The 22,521-nt window shown below is 40.8% G+C and overlaps 1 protein-coding gene across 13 annotated transcripts in view; it reads left to right on the top strand.

The window, feature by feature from the left end:
* The window catches only part of DEPDC5 (DEP domain containing 5, GATOR1 subcomplex subunit), a 47,760-nt gene that overhangs the window by 21,586 nt on the left and 3,653 nt on the right, over nt 1–22,521 (top strand). For 7 of the 13 annotated variants that reach the window (XR_010825507.1, XR_010825506.1, XM_066978870.1 and 4 more), the window contains exons 25-40: nt 1,183–1,248; nt 2,563–2,746; nt 3,975–4,135; nt 5,162–5,279; nt 5,444–5,611; nt 6,508–6,727; nt 7,635–7,768; nt 8,553–8,661; nt 11,454–11,516; nt 13,089–13,240; nt 13,999–14,076; nt 14,495–14,627; nt 15,643–15,751; nt 16,040–16,264; nt 20,179–20,348; nt 21,307–21,478. Coding sequence is in view for 11 of the 13 variants with exons in the window: in XM_066978870.1 (XP_066834971.1) it covers nt 1,183–1,248; nt 2,563–2,746; nt 3,975–4,135; nt 5,162–5,279; nt 5,444–5,611; nt 6,508–6,727; nt 7,635–7,768; nt 8,553–8,661; nt 11,454–11,516; nt 13,089–13,240; nt 13,999–14,076; nt 14,495–14,627; nt 15,643–15,751; nt 16,040–16,264; nt 20,179–20,348; nt 21,307–21,478 (2,262 nt within the window). In the remaining 2 variants the exon portion in view is untranslated. The remainder of the gene's footprint in view (nt 1–1,182; nt 1,249–2,562; nt 2,747–3,974; nt 4,136–5,161; nt 5,280–5,443; nt 5,612–6,507; nt 6,728–7,634; nt 7,769–8,552; nt 8,662–11,453; nt 11,517–13,088; nt 13,241–13,998; nt 14,077–14,494; nt 14,628–15,642; nt 15,752–16,039; nt 16,265–20,178; nt 20,349–21,306; nt 21,479–22,521) is intronic. The other 6 variants (XM_066978872.1, XM_066978871.1, XM_066978875.1 and 3 more) reach the window with 4 other exon arrangements.

Genomic DNA, 22,521 nt, shown 5'->3' with positions numbered 1-22,521 from the left:
GCACCTTCCCTGACTAAACTCCCTCAGCCATCTGTAGCTGCCATAGTGTGACTCAGTGATCTGACTTATGTTTCTCCCTTATGGTTTGAGTCACATATGAAATGGAACAGGTTTTTTTATTTCCAAAAATATGATTTCTCAGTGAATCTCATTGGCTCTTCTCTGCTGCCCACAGCATGTTTTGCTGCAACATGTGCTTCAGAGTGAAAAATTACTGCATCTATTTACACTGACATTCTGTGTGCTGTCTCTATTGTCCAGCAGATGGTAGATGGTAGTTCAGAGCAAATAAATCTTGCTGCAATTCCATAACTAGATGGCAGGTGGCATTAGTGGAGTTAGCGAAAGATGAACGGCAATTTGAGCCATTTCCTCTGCTGTTTCACTGGTGTCATCATGGAAGCAGATAACCATCCTTTCTGTTAGTAAATGCTATTTAGAATAACAGGTATGGTGTTGATATCAATTTCCTGGATAAATCTATAAAAGTCAGTTTTATAGAAATAGCTCCTTTAAATGTTTAGAGGCCTCCCAAAGTTTGTGTTTTGATAAAAAGCTTTTCACATCAGCTATTTTTCTTGTCTTCTCAGCTGCTCATTTCCTCTTTTGTGCCACAACAGCTGTTTATACAGCTACATGGTGAAGCAGCTCAGGGAACCAATCCAACTGAAGAGTAACTTGGGTTTTTCTTTGTTGGATGGCTTGCTTGACTGTAATTGTACAAATATTGATGCAAATACAGCAGAAAAATGTGTAATTCTGTGCTTTAAGAAGTTATTCTTCTCTAACTCATCTCTTGTTCATAAAACAAGGAAAACCAATCAAAATCATTATGGTTTTGGGTTCTGAATATATTTAAAAGTTCTTTAGCTTCTGTGACTGAGATTAGCAAGTTGCTTTTTTATGGCTTCTCCTTTTCAAGATGTTACACCATTTGGGGCAGGTTGTTTTTTGCTTGTTTTAACCACTGAACATTTCTGATGAGATGTTCAATTTCTGTCCAAGATGTCTTTTTTCTCATTAGTTGCCTTTGTGTTCTTTTTTGCTGTTCAGAACCCTGAGCTCTTTAAAGGCAGTGAAATATAATATTTTTAAAATTTATGCATGTTCTTTCATTTTGTTTGAAATGAAAGTAAAGTGCGTAGTTGCTTAAAATAAAATACATATTTTTCTTTCTTGTAGGGATGAACCTCAAGCCTCAGAATAAGGATTCATTGGAAGATGCTGTCTCTAATTCTCCAGATCCAAGTAAGAAGGAGGAAGGTTTGGAAAAGAGTTTTCATAGGTGTAAAGATAAGGAGAGAAAGGATGTGGACATTTATAGAAGCATAAGGAGGTGGTAGGCAAGAAACTGAGGAACCTTCTTACCTTTTGGCAGGATTTTATTTTGCCCTGCAGTAATTGTCAGGATCTCCCTACATTGTATATCTCACTTATTGCAGTTCTACATTTCTTAAGAATATATGAAACCAGTTGTCATAGTATACGTGAAATTCTTTTCTTACCAGACACTATTGGGCAAAAAGTGAAACCTGCTGAACTCTTATCTGCCTCTCATTATGGAAAGCTTGATTGACACCAGCTAATTGAAGCAGAAGTAGTACAGTCAGTTCTGAATTTGGTACCATTTACTCAGAAATATGCACCTTCATCTAACACAGAAACAAGTGTGTGACACTTTACAGCAGTCCTGTATAATACTTTAGTGCAGTGCTCTTCCAATTAATGTTAACATCTTTATAGTAAAATAACTGGGTAAGACCTCTGTGAGAAGAAGTTAAGAATTAGCAGTTAGCCAAGTGCCTTGTTACAGATTGTCTGAGGCAAGTTAAAATATAGTGAAATAGTGAACTGAAGATTTGGTATAGTTTAGTTAGCCTTTGCTTTTAAATGTCTAATTTTCAAGTTTTCTGTTTTTTTTTGTAATTTTGAATCAGCAACATAATTCTAGAAAAGTGTGGAAAAGGATTGTTTTTCAAGTTACTATTTTTCTGGTCTTCCGATTCCCTCTGTCTTCTGGTTTTATAACTGTAGAAATATTCCCTTTTCCATTGTTGTATTATTCCGGAAAGAGGCTGGTCTGTCATTCTCTCTCTGCTCATCCCCAGCTCCTTCTGCAATTGTCTAGGATGCAAAGCTGGTCTGATTTTCTTGTTCAGACTTGGAATGTTCATCTTTTTTATTAATAATGTGTAAATGCACCTGACTTGCTGTAATTTTGGCAGAGCAGTGGCTATGTTGGTTCTAGCTTTCAATCAACAGAAAATTAAATGCATTAACTTTGAGTGCTGTTTGCATGATGGGATTGAATTAGCATGTGCACTGCATTGTTTAACAAACTCTGTCTCTTTCTCTCCCTCCCTTTTTCCTGTCTTACTTTCCTTTTTCCTTCCCACTCCGCCTCCTTTTTGTCCCTGTTGTCTTTATGCCAACTCCGTACTTGTCCTTCATTCTTTCTAACATTCCCCTTCACACGTTATTTTCATCTCCCTCTGCACCCTGTTTTTTCATGGGTGACCATATATGCCCCCATTGTCTTCCCCCAATGATGCAACGAGGCAGTTCTGACACTGTCTGCTCCCCCCGTAGTGCCAGGCTTCTGTTGTACAGTTGGAGTGGATTGGAAATCTCTCACTACTCCGGCATGTCTCCCTCTTACCACGGACTACTTCCCCGACCGTCAGAGTCTGCAGAATGATTACACCGAGGGTTGTTACGATCTCCTTCCAGAGGCTGACATTGACAGGTTTGGCCAGCGCTTTTTTTTATGAAGTATCTTGCATTGAGTCAGAAGTGCTTAAGGTGCGGTTGATAGGAGAGAAATACTTTGAAGTTTATATGAGAGAAAGATGAGTTGCTAACATAACTGGCAGCAGAACACTTAGATTTTTCTCATTTCAGTGGTAACTTTGCACCTTTTCTGATGTTACCATACGACAGTATTATGTTCTATATCTTGTTAGAGATAGTTTATGTACAAAACTTTACTTCTCTTTTCATGCTCTGTTGTATTTTAATAAAAAAAAAATCAACCTGGAGCTATCATCTTTGTTAATCTGTTTTCTGTGAAGTATTTTGGAAACTGAATGAACAAATGCACATGTACTTATAGTACTTAAGGTGTTTATCTCCACTTTCAGGGATATTTAGTTTAAAGAATCTTGGAGGAAAATAGCGTTAGAGGGATAAATATAATTTCTTGGCTTCTGTTGGAGGTCTCTGGTAACTGTTTTTCAACTGGTATTTTTTTTTCTTCCCTGAAGCTGTTTTATCTTTTTAAACATCTTTCAAATTTTCCATGATTTTTAAGACATCATAAAGATTTGTGCATGTTGCTGGTTTGGGGAAACGAAACGAAATATTAGGGTGATTGAAGCGCGTAGGAAATAGTAAGATTAAAGACAAAACAGAAAAAAGAAATGTCCCTTTGTAGCAGGAGGGCAAATTTCAAGAGAGGAAGTAGTTGTAAGAGCATGGCATAGTGATGTCAAGTCTCTCCTCATGCTAGCTGTTGGTGTTTGAACTGTCTTTTAATCTCTCTCAGCTCCAGACTTCCCGCTGTGGGAGAGGATGGAGTGTTGCCTGCACACCCGCAGTCCTGAGCTGTGCTGAGCATTTACGAACTGCACTGAGATTCTCTGTAAAGTGCTGTAAAAGTGATCAGTGATGTATTTATTGGAAGTTTAACACCGGTTGTAAGCAAATCTTTTGGACTTTGTGTCTGTTACTGGTTTAAAAACTGCTTTCAAAGGCATTAATAACTATTGTCATACAGCTCATCATCACCTGTTTTAAACAGAGGAGTACCCACCCATTATTCTCTCCTCTTCCTGCAGGTTGGTTTTCACAGACAGAGGGCTTCACTTGCACAGGGCCCAGGGCAGGGATAAATTCTCAATTAGGAAATACAGAGCTAAGAATAGGTGTGTGGTCAGCTTCCTTATTCTAGTCTCCTTCTTAACCTTTGTGTTCAGGAGAGATGAGGAAGGAGTGCAGATGACAGCCCAACAGGTGTTTGAGGAGTTCATTTGTCAGCGTCTCATGCAAGGCTATCAAATTATTGTGCAATCCAAACCACAGAAACCAGCCACAACTGTGCCACCCCCACTCAGCAGCAGTCCCCTTTATAGTCGAGGTGAGTGACTTGGGATTAAGAAATAAGTCTGTCATCTTTCTGTCCTTCTGCCAATGTCAGTAACCTCCATGACTCAGGCATAGATGCTCATTGAAGCCTTTGGTGGCAGAGAGCCTGATCTGGGCTCAGCACAAACAACTGAGCTGCACCATGAAGGAACAGCTGCAGGGTTTTTGAAATGTAGTAAGAAATTGGCCTCATATTCATGATGGGGAACCCAAATTAAATATGTCTTGAGTGCAGTTTGGGTGAACACATCTTAAACACAATTCACGTGGTGACTGCAGGGCAGGCACTTCTCTGTTGGAAGACGGACCCAAATCTCCAAAGTATGTGTATCTGAAAGTTAATATAGAAGCGTTTTCCGAACATTAGAATATCTGTGAAAGCAGTGTCAGGTAGGCAAGTAAAGCTTTATTGTCCATGAGTCAGCTAAACCTAGTTAAACAAACCTAGTTAAACTGCAGAGGACTGGGAGTGTGGGGTGAGATGGTCTCACATTCAGTTGAAGGAATCTGGTTTACTGTTTGACTTCAGACTTTTTCTGGGTATTTTCCAGACAAGTAAGAGTGATTCAGTGCTTATAGGGCAGAGAATACACACAGTTGGGATGTAGTTGTTGTTCATTGGTTTGGGAATGAGCAGAAAGGCTTCTTTTGTAGTGGTTAGTTCCAGGAATGAAGGACAGAGAGGAAGGAAGAGTGGACCTGAGCTCCCATTGTAGCCACCAGTTTCTCAACACTTTGTGTTGTCTGTTCTCTGCTTGGCCTGCCCAGAGAAGATCTGTATTGGTGGTGTATGAATTGTGAATGCCTTTCTTCAGTTGTAATATTAGCAAATCTTATTAACTGTAAGAACAGAAGGCTCGTTGTGGACATGTCCCTTAAAAATGTGGACTGAAAGATGGCTTTTAGTTTGAGTTCAGAAACCTGGTTCTGGAGTCTCTTTCTATAGGTACAGTTTGTTGACAAAGTTTTGACTAGTCCAGTAAGCTAAAAGGCTGTGTGTTTTGCTTCTTACAACTAGGTCTCGTATCAAGAAATCGGCCTGAGGAAGAAGACCAGTACTGGCTGAGCATGGGCCGTACTTTCCACAAAGTAACATTAAAAGACAAAATAATTACTGTGACTCGATACCTGCCAAAGTGAGTATCTCTTTGGTTGAGCAGTTTGTTAATGTTCAGATGAAGGTGCTTTTCCAGCTGCCTGGACTTGAAATAATGTAATGTAGAGACTTCTCCCTCTTTAGAAGAAAGAGCAACACTGTCATTGATAAGGCTGATGTAAAGGTTTGTGTTGTCTTTTTTAGGTATCCATATGAATCTGCTCAGATAAACTACACTTACAGCTTGTGCCCCTCACACTCTGACTCGGAATTTGTCTCTTGCTGGGTAGAATTTTCCCACGAGAGACTGGAAGAGTACAAGTGGAATTACTTGGATCAGTATATCTGCTCTGCTGGTTCGGAGGATTTCAGGTGAGGTTTCTTTTTCCATCCAGGCTGTTCTGTGTCCTAATTTCCTCTTTTCCATTTTGACCTAAAATTTTTTCAACGAGCTCAACCTACAAATGCTCAGTACTCCAGGGAGAGTAACTGGCCTGCTTTCACGTGTGCGCAGCTAACAGCTCTTACCTCTGTAGGAGTCTTACTCAGTGCTGCTTTTGCATTATCCAATCTTTGATGCAAACTCTGGATAGCAAAATTCAGCACAAACCTTTTTTTCTTTGATACAAATGCAAAGAAATATGGGGGCATTTTGTACCGTGCAGATGTTTTTCTTGGCTGCTTACTCATTTCTGGATCTGACTCAAAACTTCCATTTAGTTTTGAATCTGATGGACACTTGCTTTAATCCTAGGCCTAGCTTAACTGAAGCCCTACTTGTAAGCTGTATGGAGCAGGTCTTCTCATTAGTGGGACGTCTCCACTAGTGTCAATAGCTTTTTTGATATCTTCTCTGAGTGAGACCAGTGTTTGTGTCTGTTTCTTTTTGGTTCTCAACCAAAACGCTTGCTGTTCTAACATTATACCTCTGACATTCCTTTTTCTTTGCTTGTTTTTGGAGGAAAAGCCTTTGTAGCCTACCTTTTACAGAAAATAAAATATATTCCCATGATACAGTTATTCTGAAGATGGCCTTGTTTTCTCTTCTTGTTCACATTTTCTTTGATGTGTTGCAGTACTTCCCAGTGGTATTCATTTTGCTGACCACTCCATTGCATGTCTGCCTCTTCTCACATGGGGAACAGCAGAATGAGATGTTTACTATACTTGCTGAAATACACAGCTGATAGATAGATATTTCACTTACTGTAAAATCCTTCATTAGAAGGTGTACTGAACTATCGTGTCTTCCATGTTCCTTCCTTCAGCCTCATCGAATCACTGAAATTTTGGAGGACTCGCTTTCTCCTTCTGCCTGCCTGCATCAGCGCCACAAAGCGCATTATGGAAGGAGAAGTGCACTGTGATGTGTACGGAGACAAGCCCCGTTCTGATGAGGAAGAGTGGCAGCTCCTAGATGGATTCATTCGCTTTGTGGAAGGTTTGAACCGCATTCGTCGACGCCATCGATCTGATCGAATGATTCGAGTGAGTCAACTTTTAGTTGGGTGAGAAGCTGAAGGCACCTTTGTCTTCTTTGTCATCCTTCGAGGTTTTTCTGCACAATTTAATGAAGCATTAGCAGAGATACCTGAGACAACCCTAAGCAAGTTGGGGTAAATGTGCGTGTATAATGTGTGCACCTGGATATACAGCACAGTGCCATGCTGACTGATGTACTATTTCAAATCTGAAATAGTATGGCCATATTAGCACTTTGCTGCTACTGAACTAATTAAATTAATTACACTTGTCAGGAATGGGTATATCATGCTGCTGTGACTGGAACCAGAATTGGAACTCGGTGAGTTTCTTCTCACTCAGTGAGAAGCCAACCTCTTCTGCACAGCATACCTGTGCCTTACCCAGCTGGTCTGCCCTTAGCACAAACCTGGTGCCATCTTTTTGCAAGCATGCATCGCTTTGTGCAGTGGTTGTGGTTAGTCTGAACACATTGCAGATTGTGATGCAGATCATTGGTGAAAAGAGATGTGTGAGGGAGTGAAGCTGGTAACTTCTAGCTGAATTGACTGTGTGCTGCAGGCTCAGGAAAAGGATAGTGAAAAGAGAACCATATGGGTGAGTTCTTGATAAACAGTAGTTTTAAGAGGATCAGGTGAAGCGGGTTAGTGTGTATCAAATTCATTTCAAAATCACACAGTGAATGGGATGATTTATTTCAGAGCAAAGCCATCTTATTACCAGAACAATATCTGCTTTATTTTGATAACAGCATCCATACAAAACACCAGACTGTTCTGTTTCTTGTGCACCTGCTGTTAGCTCCCTTTTTAAAGTTTTCCTAATAAACCTCTGCTGATGTGACGTGTTGTGTTCTTGCTTATTGGTTAAGCCTAGTTTGACTAAGTCTGTGATGTTATTTTTCCTTTGTTAGAAAGGGTCTGCCATGAAAGGCTTGCAGATTGCTGGTCCAATTCCCACCCACTCTCTGGAGCAGTCTGGGCCTCCCATTGGGAAGAAAGGAACCTCAGCACTCTCTGCTCTGCTTGAGATGGAAGCCAGTCAGAAGTGAGTCTGTACAATAAGGCTGTGTGAAGAGCTCTAGAATATCCTTTCTACATATCTTCCACCTGATCTGACTAAGGCAGACTGGGGGAACTTTGTGTTGAAAAACGGGGTGGGGGATCTTGCTTCTTCACTAACCTTGTGGTAGAGGTGGGGGCATACTGTGCTTTTCCAGCTACTTCATTCTGTTTCCATGATAGAACGATTACCAGAGACTGGAAAGGAACAAGGTGACTATAGAAGTTCATGTATAGTAATTTAGAAGGAGCTCCTTTGTATGTAGCATCTCAGTCCATCACATATGTCATCCATTTCTGATTTGCTGTTACAATCATATCCGTATAAGAGCTTAACTGGAATATATGTGCACAGCATCGGTACAGTAGGCTCAATATAAACATTTGGTAGTGAATGTAGCCTAAAGAAAATATCTTCTGTGCACTGATGACAGTTATTGAAATGCCTGTGAAACTTCTGAGGTTCTTTTTCAGTATGGATCTAGAACAGTCCAAAGAAACTCAGAGTACTAATATCAGATGTGCTGAAAACACAATTTAAAACATTGTTGTTAAGATTTTAATAAATTTAATGGTAAGAAAACTGAGTAAGTTCAAGGGTTTGTGTTTATGTGGAGTAAGCAGTACTTAAAAAACATCGGATTGGCTTCATGCTTCAGAGTGTAGTGAAGCAAATGGCTAAAAATACAGTAATACCCCTCTGCAACAGTTGCCTTCAGGCAGAAGCTGACGATGTGTGAACAAACTCTTTATTTCTGCCTTTGGTTTAGGACTCTGGGGGAGCAGCAAGCAGCAATGCTTTCTGGAAAAAGCTCAGGTCAGCCTTCGGATAGCGGGAGCATTGCTATCACACCAACCTATATGGACAGCCCTCGTAAGGTAAAGACTCTGGTCTTTATTTAGCAACTATTTTTACATAAGATTTTCTCAAATAATAGAGAGAATATGTCTATCTTTCACCATATTTTACTCTCAAATCCAGCAAGGACTGGTACCGTGCCTTTGTGTGTGAAGTCATAAAGAGAAGTTGGGGCACAACCATCCTTCAGTTCTTCATCACTGATGGAATCCCTGGGATACTATCTCAGCATTTGCTTATGCTTTGCTAAATTAAATGGTATTTGTTAATTAGTCTATTTCTTTTTCTGGCAGCACACTTCATTTCAGTCAGGGTTTCATTTTAGATTAAGTAGTACAGTGCAGCCTGTATCTACATGGTGGCTTTCTTTGAGAGCAGAATTAAGCTCTAGACCATGACTGTTGAAGCTCCAGTGGAATTTTAACAGCAGAAACTCCAATCACTTGCTTCTGTTTAGAGGAAAGGATGTGTTCCTGGGCTATGAATTAGATGTCGTGCGTTCACTGGCTGGGCTCCAGGCTGGAGAAGACTGTCTTCCTGGAGCTTTCTTCAGTCACTTAAAGAAAAGGCTGTGCTATTTCTCAGCCTTCCTGGCAACTGTCTTGAAAGGCAAAACTCCACCTCCCAAGTCCAACCAGAAATTATTGATAGTTTTTCTGTATTATGGTGTGGAGGTCTTTTCAGCAAGAGCAACAAGGAACTGAATGAAGATACTACACTTAAAAGTATGACCAATCTTTGGGTACAACAACTGACGTATTGCAAAGGAAAAGTTCTCAGATTCCCTGCTATCAACTGTCTAGACACTTAACAATCTCAGTATTTTTCTCTAGCATCTAGTGTTTCAACCTCCAACCTTTTGTACCACCACCAGGGACAAGTGTTGCCATATTCTGGAGACTGGGATACTGGTAGTTGAAAAGATAGAGTAACTGCAGTCATCTTATAATAGGCACTATTTGTTGAATGAGTGTGTTTCCAAAACACAGGTGAGATCAGTAGCAGGTCATCTTTGACTTGGAAAAAGTAGGTGCAGAAATTGACTTTAGAGACGTTTTTGCAAACTTCCAGATCATAATTCAGGCTTTGAATTTTCCTCTTCTGCCATTTTGGAAAATCATCTTCATCAAACTTCCCTCTTTAAATACAGAAATTTTAAGTGTCTCTTTCTACCACTAAAACTGGTGAAAATTCCATATAGGACACAGGACAGAAGGAATGCTATCTGGAGTTGTTCTGCATTGCAGAGGAAAAAAAGTCAAAATTGTCTTTCTTAGCAATGTCTGGAAGTACTGGCACATTAGCATGCTAGAAACAATGTAGCAGGTCTTGTGCTATTAGTAAATGCTATTGAAAAAAATGCTATTTCCTCTAATTTTAAAAGTAACTGTGTTCAGAAACTTCTCTGAAGGGGTAACTGTACAATCTGTAAGAGTGCATTATTAATTGAAAGCTTTCACACTGTTGTAGTAAACACTCCTGTAAGTATTTACACATAAGGACTTGGAGGGAAGCAGTTGTGGTCTCCAAACTGATGGCTCTCACTTGTTGGAAAGGTTCCAGTGAACAGGTAGCCTTGTCAGGCAACTTTTTGCTCACTTGGAAACATCAACAAGTGTGTGTCTTGTGCGCCCAGGGCACACAATCCTCTTAGGGCCCATCAGAATGGGTATGCCTATTTGCTGTCTGGAGACTTGCAGTCCAAACACTGACAAAGCGTCGCAGCTGTGTGCTCTGTCAGCAGCCAGGGGAGCAAGGGCTTTTCGGAGATGCTGTTCAGTGTTGGAGTTGTTCCAAAGCAAAACTGAGCCACTGGCTCCACCTTGTCTCTGTTTCAGAGTAGAACTGACCAGTCACTTCAGCCAGTTACTGGGCAATACATAGTGATTTAATTCAGTAAGTTGGCTTGATGCATAATCTGTTTGGGGAGTCTTGCCCTAATGGATACAGGTTGCCTGGCTCTATTTCCGCACTGTGTAAATTGCCAGCTGTGTAACCCTGGCATATGTACCAGGGTAAGCATCCTCTTAACTGCAAGCTAGACAAAATATTTTGCCTAGGGAACAGAATAAAAAATTCCAAATAGAGAATTAAAATGTCATCAATTTTCACTGTATTGTCTTGGATGATAAGAGAATCTTGACATACCTTTGAATAGCAGCAGGGGATAAATTCATCCAGGGTTTGTAAGTAGGCAGGGAACATATAGCATAGGCAGTGCCTGTTTAATTTTGCATGAAGTATTAAACACAATGTTGGAAAGATCGTTGTGATGGATTTTTCTTCCCTTTCCGTTGCACCGTACGAGACCTGCATTTGACAGGAAGAGTATGCTTTCTGAAAAGAGTTTCTTTGCTTCTCCCTCTGTATCGTTTGAATGACTGTCAGACTAGAAAAAAGCTGGCCTTCTTTGAATACATCATTACAAGTGGTTCTGCAATTTTCTGTATCACTGTTCAGCTTTGCATTTGGGATGAAAACCCATTTACTGTAGACCCCAAGTCTTTGTCATATAAAGTGTGGAGGGAAGGCCGTGGTTTTGAATTGGCTTCTGATCAGTGTGGTTTTCAAAACTTTAGAAAAGCATCTGTGCTAAGGAAGACCTTGGTACAGAGAGAGAAAGCAAGGTATGTGTGTAACTCCTGATTCTCTGCACTCTGGTGTACCTGACATTCTTGGTCTGTTTGGGATTTGCATTCTCCTCTTGCTTTCTCTCTGTGGTCATTTCATACTTGCACAACCTTGTATTTGCTTTTCTTCATCTCCTTGTTCCTGTTGCCATTAATGGGGCTACTTCCTCTGATGCCTTCAGGATGGGGCCTTCTTTATGGATTTTGTTCGCAGCCCACGCACAACATCAACCTTCTACTCACAGGTTAGTTTTGAATGGAGTCTTGTCATCTCTGGCTTTTCGACTGAGGCAATGGAGAGCATTAGTTGTCCTGAGCTTGTGACTTGGGGACCCTGTGCTAGTTTTCAGATCTGCTTGTTGAAAGGGAGATGCACAGCATTAAAAGAACACGGTGACTGGTGGTGGACGATGTGACTTTCCTTCTACCACTCAGTGTTTTTGGTGTGCTTTGGATATTCATGTGCCCTGCATTACTGTCCTTTGCAGTACTGTCTTGTGAACTACTGAAGCTTCTCTTTTTTGTGTTTCAGTAAGTACTGTTTTTTCAACTTCCTTTGCTAAAGTAAGTGACAGCAGCTTACTTACCTCATTCTCGTCTAAATTTCTTGTGTGGTATTTGACTGACAGGTGGCTTTGAGGATATTCAAATCAAATTGTGTCCTTGGGTTCTTAAACAACTGAGGGCTGAAAATACAATTTTAATCTTGGTTTAAATAGCCATTGTGACAGAAGCTGTTTGTATGCTTAACACCAGTTAAAAGTTATCAATAATGCAGTGTAAACATAGAAAATACTGCTGGCTGAAGTGAGCTCTGAGGAGAGAGAGTGGCTTTAACTGGATGTAGGGACTGTAGATTCCATGTAAGCATCTGCCCTTTTTGGCTGCCCAAAGAGCGAACGTGAGAGATCCTTGGGATGTGAGAAAAGGAATGAATAAAGGACTCTGGTCTGGCTGTCAGACCTATAAGTCAAACTACCAGCTTTGTGATTTTTAGCTGTGCATGTGCTGTGGATTCATCATGGCAGATCAGCCCTCATATTTACACTGACTTGAGTTGCTAAGTTACTCTGCTGTTCATATTCCTCTCCCCCACCTCTCTAGCTTTTATATAATATGCCTTTCCCAAGCCATACGTGTTAATGACAGATGGCAATTACAGACTGTACTTTGTGAATCTTTCATGTTCTTTCTGAAATGATTTTATGTTAATTTTTGAACTATTCAGTCTACCATGGAATAGAGCAAGCGTTCCTGCGGGAGGAAAATGTTCTTGTTGTCTCAGTGACACAGGTGTGGGTGGGTGCCAACCAGCCTCCTGGTACTACCCTAAGAAAGGAAGGAAGATGAGCTGATTTTGTGCATTATGAAACTTGTATTCTGTGTGGTACATTTGCATATTTTTCTCAGAGCTGGAGTTGAAACTATTTTCTCTAACTGCTTACTACTTTCTCGTAGTGACTAAGTTTCCTGTTCTGTCCATTGCATGTTTGTAATGACACCTATTCATTCAAGTTGAAAATGTTAGGTTAGGACTGCCATTGCTAGTTTTGTTGCTGGGTTGGTGATCCTCGTTTTTACTGGGACCACTATGGAATACTGGCATCGTGAATTTTGTGTTTGTTAGTAGCTCTGTAGTGATAACAAAAGTAAGAATGCATTTATCCTTTCTGTATATGCTCGTGCTTGCTTTATAGTGGTGCTTGTTATTAACAGACTTAAGCTGAGGTGAAAATTGGGGGGAAAGGTAGAAAAGAAATGCGGAAAAGATTACATCATAAATTCCATAAATGTGTTGCTATGTTTACTTCTTGCAGGTCTCTATAGATCAATCAGTTCCTGTGACCTCAGATGGTAACACCTTGATAAACACAGGGCAGTCAGCCGACAGGGGCAACGCTCAGAACTTGGGAAGTTCCCAGAACGTAGCAGACCCAGGATATGTCACAGCTGGCACTGCAGAGGGCGGGTGAGAGGAGCACAGCAGTGCTAAACTGCAGTTCTGTTCAGTGTTCTGTTTCTGGTGTTGAGGAATGGACACTTAACTGGGAACCTGAGAACAAGATGTGCTGTGTCTGTCAGCACTAGAAGGCACTTGTCACAAGACCTTACTGCAGCATTTTCGCTTGCAGAAAGAGCAGTAGTAAAAATAAGCCTTGCAACCCAGTTTTCCAGAATTAAATGAACACAAGGCCTGATTTTACTACCCCCAGAAAGATCTTCATTGTTCCAGAAATGAAGAATGAAGAAATTCCATTTCTGAAATCTGTTAGCATAAGACCAGAATTGATAGCTGTCTTCTGCCTGTTTAGCAAAAGGGGGCCCTGCAGGCCTAATTGGATGTAGTAGGTTGATAAAATCCAGGAGGTTCCAACCTGGAGGCGAGACACCGGGGAGGAAGCAATATTAAAAATAAACTATATTAGCACCTGCTTCCTGCGGTTGTATATTAAAGTAAAAAAAAAAAAAAAAAAAAAGGTAACTTCAGAATATTTGCTGTCATATGGCTTCATCCTGTGTGTGTGAATTGGGTCAGTATAGCAATGACCTTACAACCTCAGGGGGAGAAAATGGGTTTAATGCCTCTTTCTTGTCCCTATTAAGATGAAAAAGGAAATAAATGTGGCAAAGTCATTGTTTGGAAGAGAGTGTTTTTCTGAAGTGCACATATTTGAACAAATCTGGCAGCTGCCCTGGTTTTTGAACATGCTTTTGTTTACTTCCCAGCTCCCAGCAGTGTTCAGCAAGCTCTCTGACTTCCTCCTCCACCTTGATAGAGATTCTTGAAGCCATGAAACATCCCACGTAAGTTTTTAACCTAAATATGCTTAACATCTGTCTGGAAGTTTTGTAAGAGGATATGAGGCATGGAGTCACTTAAAGGAGAGCCCCTGTCAGCTATGGAAGTGTTACTTCAGCTTCCTTTTGTTACTCAGTTCCAGTCTCTCCAGAACGGAACTTTATAGGCATCGAGGTACTAGTAGTGCAGCAGAGACTTCAATTGTTAGAATCCTAGTCTGTCTTTGTGAGATAACACTGAAGTGCTGTCGATGTCAGCTCTTTGTCTTATCAGAAACTAATGATACGTTACTTTGGAGGCATCATGCACTTCTTGTCCTGTATCTTTATCCTTTTTTTTTTTTTTCTAACAGTGATTTTTGTCTTTGTAACTTAAAAGAATTGTCAGTCAGGCTGTTAACATGTTTGACTTGCTGTGGTTCAGCACAGGGATACAACTGCTCTCTGAACAGAAGGGCCTATCTCCGTACTGTTTCATCAGTGCAGAAGTTGTACACTGGCTGGTGAATAATGTGGAAGGTGTGCAAACCCAAGCCATGGCGATTGACATAATGCAGGTAGGGGAACTCTCATGGGGTGTAGGGAGGGCTAAAAATACCCCACTCTGTGAAGGAAGTAGAACCGTAGAGGAAAGCATGGCAATAATTCCTGTTTCTCATTAAAATCCTCTTGTCCATAGGTATTGAAAAATGTGTTCAACAGAATGTGAGGTCATGAAGACAACACAGAAAATAACTTCTACCACCAAAATTTTTTATACCTCTTAGATGTTAGATGTTAGTTTTTGGTGGAAATTACAATAAATGTGCATTCCCTAGTGCTACTTGATTTATATCTTAGCAAATTCAATTTTTCTTGAATAGTTTGAAGTTTTTGGGTTCCCTATCACAAAACTGCAACATGTTCTTTGGTAGTAATATGGGAGTGGAAAATAATATATATGTGGTGACGGTTCTGCATAAATCTCCATTTAGCTACTAGTTACCACAAACTCTCCATTGTGTTAGAATGACAAGGCACTAGTGTGATTTTTAGTTTGTTAGGTTTTTCTTCTGTTAGTTTGGGTAATGAAATTCTTCATATATGAATCATATACAAACAGCATATAACCTCTCTCTTATGGATGCTGAAGTATACACACCGTATGTGCAAGATAAACTGCTCGTGTCCATGATTTTTTTTTCCTCTGTTGAACTGTGTTATGGCAGATGTTTGGAAGTGTTCTGAAGTTCATTCTTCTAATGAGATCCCGTATCAATTAACAAAGAACCTAGAATGTTTCTGACCTCTTACCTTCCTATAAATCCATCTATAAAACCAGAGCAGTGTAAAGGAGGAAGGCAGACAACTGTGGAAAGTTCAAATAAGATTTCTCCAGGAGATAAGGGCTCACTACATTTACTGATTTTCAAGAGATAACATTGATGGTATTCTCCTGAGGCACATATCTGGACAAAAAGATAACAAAAAAAATCCGTGATTTCCTTATATTCTCTAGTAGCCTTTTATGTAACTGAAAGAATGACTTCTCCTTTTCCGTTGTGTTGTTCTGTTCTTTTTTTTGTTGTTCAGAAAATGCTGGAAGAGCAGCTGATTGTCCATGCATCCGGAGAAGCTTTACGAACCTTTATTTATGGCTTTTATTTTTACAAGATTGTTGTGGACAAAGAACCTGACCGAGGTCAGAATTGTGTTACAAGATGTTCCTCGTTACTGCTTTGCATAATTGCTAGTTTTTCTTGATTCTTACGGGTGCTTCAGCAGAAATGCACTTTGGGAGCAACCCAAAACAGTGCTCTACAGAGTGTCAAAGACATTTAGACTTCAGGAATGTTATTTAAAAAGAAAAAAGTATATAGATATGACCTATTTTTTTCCTTCCCTATTTTTAGAAAGAGCAACTTCTCTTTCTTGATCTTGAGTACTTGTTTCTAACAGTCATCTGTCCTTCCCCTTGCTTTTTGTTCAGTGGGCATGCAGCAGCCTGCCATGTGGCACACAGCTGCTATGGATGACTTCTCCGCCTTCCAGAGGAAATGGTTTGAGGTGGCGTTTGTGGCAGAAGAGCTCCTGCACTCGGAAATCCCAGCGTTTTTCCTGCCCTGGCTGCCCAGCCGCCCAGCCTCCTATGCAAGTAGGCACAGTTCCTTTAGCCGCAGTTTCGGAGGACGGAGCCAGGCAGCTGCACTATTAGGTAGATGCACAGCACAGGTGACAGCTGGGGAAGTTCAAGGGGATAGTTTGAAGGGGGAAGAGCAGCCAGCCAAGGGTATGATCTCACGTGGACCAGCAATAAAGCTACAAATTTCATGCTGGCCTTGCATGTGTCTTGTAAACCGTGCCTGTTTACCAGCAGGTAAACTTGTTCTTATGAATCTGAGGTGTGTTTCACTGGCTGAGCAGGACAACTTTTGCTTCTGAGTACTGGACTTTAAAAAAAAAAAAAAAAAAAATTACTCCTGAACCTCCCCACCATGTCATCTTCTCTGAATTCTGCAGGGTGACAGTAACCTGTCTCTTCGTAGATCCAGAGAGATTCTTCACAGCCTGTGATGAGCTTGGAGGGATAAGTTGTGAGAACAGCAGAGCAAGCAAACTGTACCTAAAATGACATGCTTAATTGCTTCTTGTTGGCAAGTCGCAGTGATATCCAGATGTGTTAGAGAAACTTGTTCTGATGCAGTGCTGGAGGCTTCTTGACTAGTCTGAATCATTTATAGACAGACTCCTTATATTAAAGCCTGGGAAGTTGAGCTACAAACAGTCCGTGCAGTGTGGAAGCAGTATGGCTTGCGTATCAAAGATGCTGCTGCTGCTGGGCAAGTTGCCATTGTAATATCTGAAATTTTTTAATGTGTGAAGCATTACACTACCACAGCCCGTGAAACATACTTAGTGCATGTTTGACTCTGTTGCTTTGTCATCTTTTTGTTGCATTTCCAGGCCAGCCTGAGTCACTTGCTTTTGTTTCCCTTTCCCTGTTTAGAATTACCAAAAAAATCATTGCTATGGAACTGCAGCTTCAGATTTATTTAGATACATCTTTTTAAGGCCTATTGCTTTTAGGGATAAAAAGAAAATTCTGCTATTCTCCTGTTTTGTATATTTGACCTTCTGAAGAGAAGTGACGTATTGCTTGTGCAGTATCTCTTAAATCTGAAGTTACAATAATCCTTGTGTATTTCTGAAAGCCTTGTTTGAAGAGGGGCAGCATCAGAATTGGGAGAGTGTTAAGGACAGGAATTCTGAACTAATGGTTAATTCCCTGAAGCCAACATTTGCAGGATATTTTTCCTTGTCACACGATAAATCTGTTGCCTTGGCCAGTATCCAATCTCATCAGCTCAACGATTGGCCAGAGCCTTAAACATAGGCTGGCAGGCGAAAGCATTGTGGAGGCTGGAGGGCTTGGGCCGGATCCTGTTCCTGCTTTAATCTTTTGCTTCTTAGGCCAAGAAAACCACTTCGCTTTTCTATGTCTGTCCCTTCTTTGCGAGATGAGAGGTTTGAGACTCAGTAAGCTTGCACTTGGGGAAGTAGGCAAAGACTGAAAGGTGTTCTAGTGCCTCTCACCCTTTCTTTACCAGTGTATTCCCATAGCATGTGTCATAGTACACACCTGCATAGCCCTCCTTTCATTTCACTTGTAATTATGTCCATACTGCTGTTTTAACTAATTTGCAGTCCTTGTATGAATGAAAGATGCCTCCAGGTTGCTCACACTGTTATTCCAGGAATAGTGTCTTGGAGGAAAACCCAGTGTGGAACTTTTTTCTTACAAAGGGAACTGGTTTAACTGATGTTTCTGTGCTGTCCCTCTTCGAAATAGTATTCCAAAAAACAACTTTACCAGCTCATCTGAGGCAACGAGCTTTACTAAACCCAGATGACCTCTGGTCCACGTGACTTCATTTGTTCCTCTCTTGGCTTTGATTTGGTTGTGGTTTTTATTTCTTCCCCTCCCCACCTTCCCTAAATGTCAGGCTGTGACATAAAATTGCATGCAAGCATTGGGAGCTCTGGAACAAGCTCCATGCATCTCTTAAAATCTGTATCCCTCCCAATTCCCCTGTTATTGCCCAGTGATTGTCCCCTTTCCCTTCTCAGTGGAAGTCTGACCTGTGATACACCTAATCTTGTCCCTTTTGATTTATAGCAATGCATGCACTAGCAATTGTAGTCATGTATGTAGCGTAGTCTGTGACTGGAGAATAACCTGCCTGCTCCTCTCCGATGTACTCAGTAAATCATTAGTTAAATACATGTCAGTTAGTTAGTACAAGTCAATTGGGAAGCAGGTGAGTTCTCTTAAAATCAGGTTGTTGGAAGTTGGGGTGTTTATTCTATCAAAATCAAATTGATTTTAATCTGAAGCTTTTAAATTAAGAGAGATGTGGATAATTCTCATCAGTTTGTAAGGTCTTTTTGATTAGTTCACCTGGCTGGACTGTCTTCCTGTTGCTTTGCTTGTGAATTACATCTGCAGGCAAGGTGGAGAAATAGACTCCAGCCCTAATGGGGAAGTTCCATTATCTGGAAAAAGGAACCGTCTAAGGGAGCAGGGAGCTCATTCTTCACAGTGTGCTAGTTCAGACACACTGGACTGTGGTGTTATCACTGACCTTTTAGCTGATGACTGCCATCTACCTGACTAAGCTGCTTTTGCTTTACAGCTTTTGGGATGTTGCTTTCCAACATCTCAAAATGGGTATCATACTTCATTACAGAACTGGCACTGTAATCTTCTATTTCACGCTGATAACCCACTGAAAAGGGGCAAGAGAAAGAGAATCACGAGATGCTGGTCTGTCTGACTGTATCAGACAGACTCAGAAATGATACATTTCCCAAAGACAAATGGGAACTTTAAAAAAAAAAAAAAAAAAACTGAGTGATGTTCTCCCATTTTACGTATTCTTTTGAGGATTTTTTTCTTCTAAGCTGCAGTAATGACAATATAAAGATTTGCTTTTAACCTTGAAAACTGTCTCCACACAAGTTGCAGTAGATCCATCTACCTTGAGGAAGAACTTCAACCATTTTTAATGCCATTAAGCAATTAAATGATACAGTCATTTAAAAGCAGACCATATAAAAGGGTGCACATCTGCCCCTATTTAAGCAAGAAATAGCAATATCCATCCCTCATGCATAGATTTAAAAAAAAAAGGAAAAAAAAAGATGTTTTTTCAATAGTAGTATTGCTGCCCTTTGTTTTCTGTCAGTTTTTAGCATTATAGAAATGTTAAATGATTCTCTTATATAAAGAAAAGTTGAAAGTGACAACAATGGTTCATAGCAGGACTAAAAGTCAGGAGATGTGCATTCTGTCCCTGACCTTGCAGTCCACTGTATGACAGCAGACAGGTCACTTCCACTTCCTTTGCTTTTATTATTCTTTTTGCCTGATACCTGAGATTTTCTTGCACTGGGATGCTGAGGTGTAGGGCGCAAAGGGAGCTGGATCTTGGGCACTATCCCAGCACTTGCTGCAAAGCAACAGAAAGTATTGCAGTGACTCTAACACTGCTGCATGAGTCTTGGCTGACTTTTCTTGCTTTTAGAAAAACTGTTGGATATGCAGTTTTAGCAGCGCAGTAATATGTGATATTGATATGGGATTAAAGAAACAAGAAGTTGAATTTCTAATCTTCTTTACCTATGGAAAGTCCTGGAATGCTCCTGCCCTGTTTAACAGCACCCTGTTGTGACTTCTGGTGGGGACACACACAAATACAGAAGCCAAATTGTAGGTATGAAGGAGATGGTGTTGCCTAGTCATATTTATTTACACCACTTGTTGATTATTGATTAGCTACTTGACTCTTGGTTCTGTCTCTTTATTGCAGTTGAGATGTCTTTTGACTTCATGGGAATGTAATTCTGTGACACAGACCCCTGATTTGAGTAATCCTTCAATTTTTTCATCATCTTTGATCTAGAAGAGCAGCATTCTGGGACTATTCTGCTAGCCCAAAAGCATCTGGGGAGGAATGGGAGGACAAATTCATATCAAATAGCTTGTTTGTCTTGTTTCTTTTTTTATACCATCTCCCACCTTCTCTTGAATACATCTCTTAAATGTACCCCTATCCCTTGCCTGCATAGCTGCCACGGTGCCTGAACAGCGGACAGTGACGCTCGATGTGGATGTGAATAACCGCACTGACCGTTTGGAGTGGTGCAGCTGTTATTACCATGGCAATTTCTCCTTGAACGCTGCCTTTGAAATCAAGTTACACTGGATGGCAGTGACTGCAGCTGTTCTTTTTGAGATGGTAAGAGTCCTTGTATCCTGGGTCACCACAGCAATGCCATTATGGCCTCCATATCCCTTATACCACTGGGGACATTGTTATGTGAAGCTGATGGGAAGTATTAGGGGAGAGAGAGATGGTGGGATGGATTTGCCATCATTTCTGTAGGTAATTTTACTGGTGGTCCTTGGCATTGCTGCATCTGGTCAGCATTTATCATGCTATCTGTAGTCCTTGTTTCTGTAGGATGGTGTTCTGCTTTCAGTGGGCTTGATTTGCACTGTGCAGAGGTCAATACAGGTGGGGGTGGTATTTATGTGCCACTTAGGCAAACCTAAGTTTTTGGAAAAGAATTTGTTTTGCACCACATTCCTCTCACCCCAAACCTAAACAATTTGAAATTCAGTGGAATTGCTTTTATGACAGGGCTTTTCCAGGCAATATGTTCTCCTGTTCAGCAATGCCTTTTAGCTTTTTTTTTTTTTAGCTTCCTGAAAACATTTTGAATTGGAAATGCAAGCAGTTTTTGTCACCTCCTTGTTTCATTTTTAGTTGTTTTTGTTTTTCCTTTTTTATCTTCTGTAAAACTCAAACTATTTAATGCCAGGTTTTACCCTACCCAGCCAAATAGCACTGGGAGGTTGTTTCTGCTTTTATTTAAAATCTATTGCAGTGTTCCAGTAAAGCAGCAGTGCTTAGCCACTGATGATAAGTAGGCTGAATCAGTTCCTGAAAAATGTCCTATTTTAAAGCGCTTTCTGATTGATGTGGCACTTAAAAAAGGAAAGCCTGATGTCTTGTGCTTGTACTGCTTTGCTTACAAGGATGCTTGTGTGCCTGCCATGCAAAGCAAGCTGGGCCTGTGGAGAATTGAGCATGTCTGATCTATTCTTGGGGAATGAGTTGCTCCTATGCACATAAGTGCCCTTCTTCAGTTTGACATATGTTGTATGATTCACTGTTTGAATCTTTTTCTCAGGTTCAGGGCTGGCATCGTAAAGCCACATCCTGTGGTTTCTTGCTAGTCCCAGTCTTGGAAGGCCCATTTGCATTGCCCAGTTACTTGTATGGAGACCCACTTCGAGCTCAGTTGTTCATCCCACTCAATGTTAGCTGCTTGTTGAAGGAGGGTAGTGAGCATTTGTTTGATGGTAAGAAATATTTGTTTCTTTGGTTTACCCCTTGATATGCTTTCCTGCAAGTAGGTCTCTCCTGGCAGATATCTGACACGAAGAACCTCCTTTACCAGATATGCGTGAGCTGGAGGAAGGGCCTGTTGTTACATTTTAACAGCCATTCTCAGGAAGGTGGTACTCAGAGGAAGCTGTGGGGGCAGGCTAATCAGCATGTAACAGTGTATGAAGTTGGCAGCAAGAAGTTGGAAGGCACAGGGAGGGTTGCCTCCCCAGTGGTCATTGTTGCCATAGTGTTGCATACCCTTCCGTAGCCTGTATCAAGTAGATGTTCTGTTTGATACGATGTTATACTGTGAAAGTGCATTTTGCTGGTAGATAGTGGCTAGAGCTGCTCTGCGTTTGTACCCTGCATTTGTTTATTCTCCTCGGTGAGATTAGGCTTTCACAACCGCCATCCTCTTTACTGTTGCTATGGCTACATTCGTGGTAAGAGTGTTTGCACATGAGATTAAGAGCTAGAAACTGCAATCTCCTTTTCTGCAATGTGACCTCGCCCTTCTGCGTGATGCTGTTGTGGTAAGTCTCAGGTGGGAGCTCAAAGATCAGAGAGCGCTGTGAGAAGAAACAATCAGTAAAAGGATGTTTTAGAAAAAAGTGAAGATCATTTTATTCATTTTCATTAACCCTTCCTTTAATTCTTTATTTTCATAACCCAATGTCCAGGTGTAAATGTAAAACAAAACAACGACAAAAAGCAGTGACAAATCCATGTGATGTGAGGTCACTGTAGCCTCACTGAAGCATTTTCAGTGCACTATGTGGTGATGCACAGCACCCCACTTGCCTTCTTTGCCCCCCTCCCATGGAACTCCCATTAAGTTCCTTTCCTTCATCTCTAGAGATACAAAAGCTAATTTCAGGGATGAATCTGCTATTGATATATACAAGATATATCTCTAATAAGCAGGCATTCAAGGGACAGCTAGCAGAAAACAATCAAACTAAAAAATTGCTAGCAAATACAGAGTGCACAAAGGTGTTCTGAAGAAAACTGAGGT

The sequence above is a fragment of the Anser cygnoides genome, chromosome 17 (assembly GCF_040182565.1).
Source record: "Anser cygnoides isolate HZ-2024a breed goose chromosome 17, Taihu_goose_T2T_genome, whole genome shotgun sequence".
Lineage (NCBI taxonomy): Eukaryota > Metazoa > Chordata > Aves > Anseriformes > Anatidae > Anser > Anser cygnoides.
The sequence above is the reverse complement of the archived record's forward strand: the minus strand, read 5'-3'. Positions and strand labels throughout refer to the sequence as shown.